General features: G+C 31.2%; 1 protein-coding gene across 1 annotated transcript; it reads right to left on the bottom strand.

Annotated features, from left to right (window-relative positions):
- Window positions 1-3,082: 3,082 nt before the first annotated feature.
- Window positions 3,083-10,390, bottom strand: LOC139500928 (uncharacterized). Its single transcript, XM_071289827.1, has 3 exons — window positions 9,489-10,390; window positions 8,258-8,336; window positions 3,083-3,797 (listed from the first exon to the last, which is right to left on the bottom strand). The coding sequence occupies exons 1-3, from the start codon at window positions 10,277-10,279 to the stop codon at window positions 3,342-3,344; spliced, it is 1,326 nt and encodes a 441-aa protein (XP_071145928.1). The 5' UTR covers window positions 10,280-10,390; the 3' UTR covers window positions 3,083-3,341.
- Between the last annotated feature and the right edge of the window lie 371 nt (window positions 10,391-10,761).

Here is a 10,761-nt window from a genome sequence, read left to right as displayed (position 1 = left end):
TTAGATGGTGATGTTCCTTTGTTACCATCTTACAGTCTTTATATTTCACAGCTCGTTCGCTATGCTCGTGTCTGTTGTGACGTTTTTGATTTTAATGAACGTAATCTATGTATTACTGGTAAATTATTAAACCAGGGATTTCGTTACCATAAATTACTTAATAGCTTTCAAAGGTACCAGGATTATAATTTAGTACGCCAGACGCGCGTTTCGTCTACATAAGACTCATCAGTGACGCTCATATCAAAATATTTAAAAAGCCAAACAATAACAAAGTTGAAGAGCATTGAGTATCCAAAATTCCAAAAAATTGTACCAAATGCGGCTAAGGTAATCTATACCTGGGATAAGAAAATCCTTAGTTTTTCGAAAATTTCAAAGTTTTGTCAACAGAAAATTTATAAAAATGACCACATTATTCATATTCATGTCAACACCGAAGTGTTGACTACTGGGCTGGTGATACCCTCGGGGACGAAACGTCCACCAGCAGTGGCATCGACGCAGTGATGTAAATAGTTATCAAAGGTAACAGGATTATAATTTAGTACGCCTTTACTAAATTTTTCAATAAATATAAAGATTTGGTTTTTAAATTTGGTTGTACCTGTAGAAAACATATTTCAAACGGGATAGAACATCCTCACTTTTACGGAAATGTTGTTAACCGTGCCCGGAAATTAGAAATGATCCTGGTAAACTTATCGCTCCTTTAAAAAAAACTTATTCTAAAAGGCCACCAATTCAACACTGTAATAAGATCATTGAATATTGTTTTTCTTGGTATAAATATTGATTTTGTAATCAGTAAATTAAAAGCAAACTAAATATTACTAGTATGTTATATACATATACACATTCATGGACCTACAATCTGTCGATACCTGTATATTGACATTGCACTAGGTCATGTTTTTCTCTGACTGTTTATGACGTCTTTACACTAAATCCATTTGATGTTGGATGTGTACGGATTGATAATTTAGTCTTAGATGCATGATTTTTTTTATTAGTTGTTAGTGGCTTTGAACTAGCTGTCTGTTAACTGCTAGTGCTCTCAGATCTGTACCTAGTGTCTTTTTGTTGTTGGGATGTACAAGTACGCAGCCACGTTCACTTGTATTTTTGTCCATCTGATGAGTTAATCCTTTTTTAACTGATTTCTATAATTCGTTCTTATGTTGTACTGTTATACCACTGTCCCAGGTTAGGGGGAGGGTTTGAATCCCGTTTACATGTTTAACTCCGCCACATTATGTATGTATGTGCCTGTCCCAAGTCAGGAGCCTGTAATTCAGTGGTTGTCGTTTGTTTATGTGTTACATATTTTTTTTTCGTTCATTTTTTGTACTTAAATAAGGCCGTTACTTGTTTTGTTTGAATTGTTTTACATTGTCATTTCGGGGCCTTTTATAGCTGACTATGCGGTATGGGCTTTCCTTATAATTGAAGGCCGTACGGTGACCTATAGTTATTAATTTTCTTTAATCTCTTTTGGAGAGTTGTCTCATTAGCAAACATACCATATTTTCTTTCTTATATCAAACAACTTAATTTTATGAATAAAATGGAAACTAAGGAACACATGTACATATGTTACAGTCATTGGATGGTGTAAACTTCCCACTAACACCATACACCTTTACACCATACACCATACACCATAACACCGTACACCTTGTTCCATTACACCATACACGTTACGCTTTTGCACGATACACGTTACACTTTTGCACCATACACCTTACACATTACACCCTACACCATTACCCATTCTATCTACACGATCCGAAATGACCCATTATGCAATTAAATTTTGAATATTAAGATTATTATAATTGTTTATGTTTACAATCCGAAAAAAATATAAAAAAATAGAGCTTTGTTTTCAACTAATGAAACGTCGTACACCATTCATTCACACCATTCCCGATCGCATGTTACACAAGCACACTATTTCCCATACACCATTCACCATTCCCCTTACACCATACACCATAGCACCATACACCTTACACATTGAACCATATGTCATACACCATATGTCATACACCATTTCACCATACACGTGTTTTGGGCAGTTTACACCATCCAAGGGCTGTACTTGATTTATATAAACAAAAAAATGACCTGAAACTGACAATACTATAATAATTGAATGGTTATATAACAGCATATTTGTTATATTTAGGGAAGGTGTCTTTCAACACAAGCGGCATTCCTTTGAAAATAAAATGTGCTCCTCGTCAAAGTGTAACTACCATAATTGCAATTATCTTAATAAACCCTGAATATTAGCTACCAAAACACATTTAGATAAGCTAAAGAAAGGGGAAAGGTACCAAAATGGATTAGAATTAATAAAGTGGAAAACAAATTGACAAAGTCATGGCGGAAAACAGAGAAACAGTACACTTAACAAAGAACATTAAAGACTGAGCAATACGAACCCCACCAAAAATCGGGGTGGTCTCAAGTGCTCCGGAAAGATGAAACGATACATACAGTGTTTTAACGGAAATTTAAGTTAACAACTGAAGAGATTATTTGAATTTTCCATTCGTGATCTTTCATTCTTATACAGTACCATTCAATAATCATCTGTATTCGGAGTTTATATATTCCAGATGATTATATATTTCAAAGCATATATCAAATCATGATTCTAAACACTTTAGAGGGTGTGAAACGTACATATGTCATATTTAGTATGTCTTATCTACAAGAAACAGATGTCTAAGTAACATGAACGCCACCATGAAAGGAATGATAAGAACATTCAGTTCGTTAAGTAGCAACCATCGAGTTACTTAAGCGCAAAAACATTTCGGCGATAAGCCGTACTTGGTGATGTAACACTCTAACAAAGGAGAACAGAAATGTGAGAACTACAATTGGAAGAGATAAATTATATCCATGATCATCAATGACCAAGAAGTTTGTTAACAATCAAACAAATGATGATGACATCCGTCAAACCTTTGAAGAGATGAATTCAAGTACTACTGGATAATCAGTCTATGGTGGTATCATTAGCTCAATAATCAGTACATAGGTACCGATATGAAATTATAACAATCTATTCTTATATTGTTTATTTATTAAGTTAAAATTAGAAAAACTAAGGTTTCCACTCCCTTTTCTGACACCTAAGCTAACTGTACTATTGTAGTACACGACACTGTAACAGTTAGCAGTTGTATGACTGTTTATTGTGAATTGTTTACTGAATTATTTGAAGATCATTACAGATTTCCGATGGCCTCTTGCTGGACTAAAATATATTATGTCAGGTGCCTTTTACTGTCCTATTGAGTTAATAAGAAGAACCAAGTCAAGGGTTATTTTTGAATAACCCTATCCAGTCTTGTTTTGCGTAACGCATTTAGACCCAGAGCCATTTCTGCCTTAAACTTTCCTTCTTGTAATAATTGATAACTTTTTCCAAATAAAAACAGTATATGCTTATCTTTTGACAGAGAACAGTATATTTGTTTGGTCTCTGATAGATCTTTTCTTATTTCCACTAACTTATCATTAGTTATGTTTTCACTAGAACAAATTTCCAGTGAAGTTAGAGATTTTATGAAACACATATCTGACTCGAATTCTGCCATCAATTTAGGTTCTTCGCTTGTACTTTCTAATACCCGGAATAGAACTCCATATTCATACATGTATTCACACTGCCCCTTCAAAATACTATGTTCTGCAAAAAAGAATTTCAGCTTCTCATATTCCAACTTATTCATTTTGAACGCAGCTGCTTGTTTTTGATCAATCTCTTCGGTAGTCTTCTGTAAAGAAAAACAAAAAGAACCAATAGCAGTATACCACATTGACTGAAAATGACCAATTACCCCAACGATGATCGATAAAAAGCACTTATAAAATAGACTAAATTAACAATTTCAAAAGTACTCTATAAAAGATGATTAAAGGAAGTAAGTACTAGTATTAATATTATAATGTTTCAAAAGTATCTTAAGTGGATTATATATATGGTGGATTTAGGATATTCTAATTCGGGAAAGTTAACAAGATCAATAACAACTAAAATTATGTGACGGTTTCATAAAATGTAGTATAGAGAAAAGAAAGTTGTATGAACATTACATTATACATAGTTGATTCAATTTTTTCAACTTAAAATATTGTAAAACAAAATATTTTACAGTTTACATGAAAATGTAACAGTTATTAATGATTGTAAAGCTTTTTGTAACTAGCTTTATTTTATAGAAGTGTCAAATGTTCCTTTCAAAGAAGTGTTGTATGAGTAATATAATTATCTGTATTTTGCTGATAACTGAGTCTAACCAAATAATCATTAAAAGAAAAAGCTACTTAGATTTTTTTATTTTATGGTGTTTTAATGCCACTTTTAAGCATCGCATTTAGGCAATTTCGTGGCGGTCAGTTTTTTTTTGGTGGAGGAAGCCGGAGTGCTTGGTGAAAACCACCGACCTTCAAAAAAGCTACTTAGAAGTTGTTTGGCAATTGAAGTGTATTACATGTTCTTTGAATATTTATGCATTTTCTCGTTAGTCCATTTTTCCTGTTTACTTTTGATTTTAAAACATAAAAAAAACATTGGAGGATTAATCACATCGGCTAATCTGTCTATTAGAAATATTATATCTTTTAAACATATCAAAGCTTATATTTCAAACTATTTGGTTGAAGTAATGTAAGGCACTATGAAGGGCATTTTTTCCTACAAGGAATTATTTTGAAATATAATTTGAATCGTTTAGAGCGTATGATTATCGTGTTTTGCTAATGACTTTTTTCAAATACAGTTTCCATCAATCTATTATTGTAAAGACAATCAGAAAACTTGATATAATCAGCTACATGTACCGAAATGCCTTTTTAATTTTGTTTAAGTTAAAACTGGTGGTTTCAGTAATATTGAAATATTTGAAGATTTTGTATTGCGGATGATTTTTTGTTTCACTGTACCATCATGATAGATTTTACCGCTAAGATTTATCAAAATTGTCGGGTGAAATAAAGGCTCAGAAATGAAACTATCAATTCCTTGTTTCCAACACCATGTTCAACTGATAATTGTTGTCACAATACTAAGTATATTGATATTGCCATTCAGAACATTTCTATCAAGTGGTTTTATTTTGAATTAATAGTGGCGTCGCAATGTTAAAGAATCAATTTAATTTCAATGCTAAGGACTTATTATTAACTAAATACATATAGAAGAGACATCGTCAGAAATAAATACGTATTCTTCTGTTCCTCTCTCTATCTAACTCCTAATCTGTCTATTAGAAATATTATATCTTTTAAACATATCAAAGCTTATATTTCAAACTATTTGGTTGAAGTAATGTAAGGCACTATGAAGGGCATTTTTTCCTACAAGGAATTATTTTGAAATTTAATTTGAATCGTTTAGAGCGTATGATTTTCGTGTTTTGCTAATGACTTTTTTCAAATACAGTTTCCATCAATCTATTATTGTAAAGACAATCAGAAAACTTGATATAATCAGCTACATGTACCGAAATGCCTTTTTAATTTTGTTTAAGTTAAAACTGGTGGTTTCAGTAATATTGAAATATTTGAAGATTTTGTATTGCGGATGATTTTTTGTTTCACTGTACCATCATGATAGATTTTACCGCTAAGATTTATCAAAATTGTCGGGTGAAATAAAGGCTCAGAAATTAAACTAACAATTCCTTGTTTCCAACACCATGTTCAACTGATAATTGTTTTCACAATACTAAGTATATTGATATTGCCATTCAGAACATTTCTATCAAGTGGTTTTATTTTGAATTAATAGTGGCGTCGCAATGTTATACAGACATTTATTCAAATAGAAAACTCTCTAAAATCAGTTTTTCTCACATTAATGCTCATTTATCAGAATTAAAGTCTTAAAGAAATCACTGTGTATACTCTAAATTTTTCTTTACTATACATTTTATACCCCCTCCCCTGTTTCAATTTTTTAAAGAATTTGAAAACAAGACTTTAATTATTGCCAGCTTACCCTATTTGCATATTTTCTGATAAAAAATGTCTAGAACCTGTTAAAAACTGTTTTGATAACATATTGAAAGCATATCAGAATATCATAAATGTAATGTTTAGCAGTCAATCATTACAACATTCAAGATTATATAAAGTATCCAATCCAGCCTCTATCTCCAGTCCACATCTTACTGTATGCCTATTTGTCAATTAAAGAACACATTTTCTGCCTCAAATGGTCAATTTAGAATTCTTGTCACAACAGTATTATCTTTAACCATATATCTGACACAATTTAGCTACTATATATACTAGAAGTGTTCAAACAAAGCCATATTTGCAATAGTTGTATGTATGCAGATACCAGTCTGAGATATAAATTCACTTAAAATGTTGTAGAGATGACTGCTAACATTTGATTTTTGCATAACTTCCAAGCATAGTTATTGTTTTCTATATCAAGAACTTTAAAATCATAAAATCATAGCATTTACAAGTTAAATTATTTGTTTTATGACCCAGGGGGTAGGCAATTTTCTATGTTTCTTGCCCCTGGGGCCTCAAATTTCTTAAATAATTCTGCTGTTTCTAGCAATTTGGAATATTTAGTACATATTCAGGATAGAACACACTATTGTAAGTTTTCTTGAGATATTTTTGTTTTTCTAGCTTGTATTTATTATGCCGTGTTGACAAAAAAGCAGATTTAGGTGTTGCGGCTTACTTTTAGGTTATCGAAAGGACACAAATACCCCATAAATAATATTCAGAAAGGATCTATGAGTTTCAAAGACTGCGAAGAGTAAATATAAGCACTTCTTAACAATTTAACTTACAAATATGCAAATATTATGATTTAATTTTGTATCCAGGACTTTAAGTAAACTATGCATACTGTAAACTGTGAATTTATGCTGAGTCATCATATTTAAGGCCCAGGATTCTATCAATCTTCATCAAATATTTATAAAACTTCTTATTTGAGTTAATTTCTTTAAAATCTGTGAAATAAAGCAAATTTGGTTAAATTCTGAATGTTCCCCTTTTTCACCCTATATAGGTTGCATTTCTGTAAATATTGACAATGCAATTTCCCGTAGGAACTCCTTTTACGGCTAAAACTGTACCACTTTTACTATGAAGTTTTGAAAAAAATCTTATCCTAGAATTGAAAGTTCATATGCACCACAATTTTTTTCAAAGGTCAAAATATAGGGCTGTGCGGCATATTTTCAACGTTTATATGCCCTGAACTTCTCAGAGTTTAAACTTACACTAATTTTCCTAACTACCCCTACCTCGAATGAAAGGTTACCACAGATTTCAATGTAAACAATATGCACGTGTTTATTTACTGGTAACATTCCCAAGTTCTGTCTCTGCGATATGGAACACAGAGAGCATAACTGGGAACCAGTATGTAAACAAAATGAATTTTCTATGAATATTCAATTACTCCCCAAAAGAGGCGTGTTTTGAGAAACAGCTGTATTTACAAAGTGCAACCTATAGAATCAATTTAATTTCAATGCTAAGGACTTTTTATTAACTAAATACATATAGAAGAGACATCGTCAGAAATAAATACGTACTCTTCTGTTCCTCTCTCTATCTAACTCCTAATCTGTCTATTAGAAATATTATATCTTTTAAACATATCAAAGCTTATATTTCAAACTATTTGGTTGAAGTAATGTAAGGCACTATGAAGGGCATTTTTTCCTACAAGGAAATATTTTGAAATTTAATTTGAATCGTTTAGAGCGTATGATAATCGTGTTTTGCTAATGACTTTTTTCAAATACAGTTTCGATCAATCTATTATAGTAAAGACAATCAGAAAACTTGATATAATCAGCTACATGTACCGAAATGCCTTTTTAATTTTGTTTAAGTTAAAACTGGTGGTTTCAGTAATATTGAAATATTTGAAGATTTTGTATTGCGGATGATTTTTGGTTTCACTGTACCATCATGATAGATTTTACCGCTAAGATTTATCAAAATTGTCGGGTGAAATAAAGGCTAAGAATTACACTATCAATTCATTGTTTCCAACACCATGTTCAACTGATAATTGTTTTCACAATACTAAGTATATTGATATTGCCATTCAGAACATTTCTATCAAGTGGTTTTATTTTGAATTAATAGTGGCGTCGCAATGTTATAGAATCAATTTAATTTCAATGCTAAGGACTTTTTTATTAACTAAATACATATAGAAGAGACATCGTCAGAAATAAATACGTACTCTTCTGTTCCTCTCTCTATCCAACTCCTTTTCTAGTTTCCGAATATGGTTTTGCATCTGATTTTTTTCTTCCCGCTCCCTGTAAATAGTCAAAATCAAAGTCTCAATTAATTCTTATTTTTATGATTTCTTTTGTTTGCATTAATGTAAAGTTTATTAACAGTTGTAATAAACAACAGTCTTTAATTGTTCAAAAAGAAGTTTATGCGATAAAAATAATAAATAATTAGATCTTCTTTTAATGCATCCTTGAACATGTATTTATATCATTAAAAGTAGACAAAACATCTATATCAAACCGTTGTCTACATTCTTTTTTGTGGTTTACACGAAAACATCTGCAATTTCTCTAGTTTGTCTGGAGATAATCTCCTCAATCCTTTATTGGAAGTAAGTAAAATTGTCTCAGAATTTTAGCCATAGAAGCCGTTTTCCTTTTAGGGCTCTCTATGAAGACATACATTTCGACTAAACTCAAGGTTTATTGAATTCTATTGCTGTTGGCAATTATGAATTTTCAGATAGAGGAGATCCTTTTAAATATTTGAATTTATATTTCAAATAGAGGAGATCCTTTTAAATACTGAATTTATATATATATAAATGGGTTCGAATCCCGGCGAGGGAAGAACCAAAAATTTGCGAAAGCAAATTTACAGATCTAACGTTGTTGGGTTGATGTTTAGACGAGTTATATATATATATATATATATATATCAATTATTTTATGTAATTAATCTACGGTTTTCTGAACCTTCGCAACATAACATTCAAAATCTGATTTTAATTGGAAAGAATGTTCTGTATCAATTTGGATCCTCAATGCTCTTCAACTTTGTACTTGTTTGGCTTTATAAATATTTTGATATGAGCGTCACTGATGAGTCTTTTGTAGACGAAACGAGCGTCTGGAGTACTAAATTATAATCCTGGTACCTTTGATAAATATTGAATGAACTTAAGCTAAAATCTTCAATACCCATTCATCATCACCTGAACTTCGTTTGTGTGTCGAATATCGTTCTTGTTTCAATAATTTTGACATATATATATAAATTGCAGTTTTTAGTATCCTGTTTAATATACGATTAAGGGTAAACTATGTCAATAAATAATACACATGCAAGTTTTATACTGTAATTGTTTTAGCAATAAATCATGGAATTTTTTAGACTATCACTGATGAGAAAACAAATCAGGGGGAACAAGTTCCATGTCTTATTTTGCTTACCTCTTGTGAAAATTTGCATCAATTTCTTCTATGACTGCATCGGTAAAGTGATTTTGATTGAAAAATGGAATTCGACCTGGGCTTGATAAAGCATCTTCAGTTTCTTCATTAATGCTTTGGACCTCTGATTGTAAAGCTTTCCATTCGGTAAGGAATGTACTATCGTGCGATTCTTGCGAAAGATTTTCAAACTTCGAATATCGATCCTTAATTTCATCCTGAAGTCGTCTGAAAAACGTCCTTTTTCTATCTAAATCTTGACTTTCGATTTCTTTAAAGTCTAACGCAGTTGTCAAGCTTATTTGTTTATATCGATCAATTATTTTATGTAATTCATCTACGGTTTCTTGAACCTTCGCAACATAACATTCAAAATCTGATTTTAATTGGAAAGAATGTTCTGTATCAATTGTTTCAAGTTTTTGTTTTACTACTCCAACCTGTGTTCCTAACTTGCCTTTAATTAGGTTCACTTTTTGACGACATTTATCTGCCACAGTCCTAATCTTTTCAGTTTTATGTTCATTATGAGTACTTGTCATACATTCCGCGCATGTTAAACAATCACATCTATTGCAGTAGTATGCAAATGTGTTCTTATGAGTTTCACAAACCGGGCGGGGTCTGAAAACACGATTTCCTTCCAACACTTTATGATCTCTTAAACTTGGAACTTTATCATGAATGTTCTGTCTACACTCAACACATAAATCTTGGTCACATTCAGCACAGTATAAAGATGCCGAAGCGGTTTCACAAAATCCACAAATTATTGCCGGACTTTGAGCCATGATACTTAACTTAAACTATATTATTCCAATGTTTTGAACGGTCTCTCTCAAATATGGCGGATAAGAAATGAGTCATATGCCGTCTTTAGCAATCAAAATCAATAAACTGTACACAATAATACGCACTAATAAATATTTACAAGACAATTTTAAATGTAAAAACAGGAAGTAGAATAATGGTACATGTTGAATGAATAACGTAATACATTTTGTTATTTGAAAATATCAAAAAATATAAAAGAACAAACTTCCTCTTTTACTTTTGTTATCTTTTAAATGGACAAATAAAATAAAGACAAGACTTACTGCAAATTTTAAGATATACAAAATGCTGTAAATTAAATTAAATACAGAAAATGTTTTTTTAGAAAAAGTCTTTTCAAGGAGTCATATCATTTACTTTGGTTACATGATAATAATAAAACTATTTTGTTTAAAGGGTTATTTGTTGATTGTGATTTCATACGTGTTTTTAATGGTCC

The sequence above is a fragment of the Mytilus edulis genome, chromosome 13, assembly GCF_963676685.1.
Source record: "Mytilus edulis chromosome 13, xbMytEdul2.2, whole genome shotgun sequence".
Taxonomy (NCBI): domain Eukaryota; kingdom Metazoa; phylum Mollusca; class Bivalvia; order Mytilida; family Mytilidae; genus Mytilus; species Mytilus edulis.
The sequence above is the reverse complement of the archived record's forward strand: the minus strand, read 5'-3'. Positions and strand labels throughout refer to the sequence as shown.

Excerpts from the sequence above, each read along its gene's own strand:
- LOC139500928 (XM_071289827.1), bottom strand. The coding sequence starts at position 10,279 with ATGGCTCAAAGTCCGGCAATAATTTGTGGATTTTGTGAAACCGCTTCG. Across the intron at positions 8,337-9,488 it reads GATGCAAATTTTCACAAGAG|GGAGCGGGAAGAAAAAAATC; the intron begins GTAAGCAAAATA and ends GACTATTTACAG. Across the intron at positions 3,798-8,257 it reads ATAGAGAGAGGAACAGAAGA|AAGACTACCGAAGAGATTGA; the intron begins GTACGTATTTAT and ends TTTTCTTTACAG.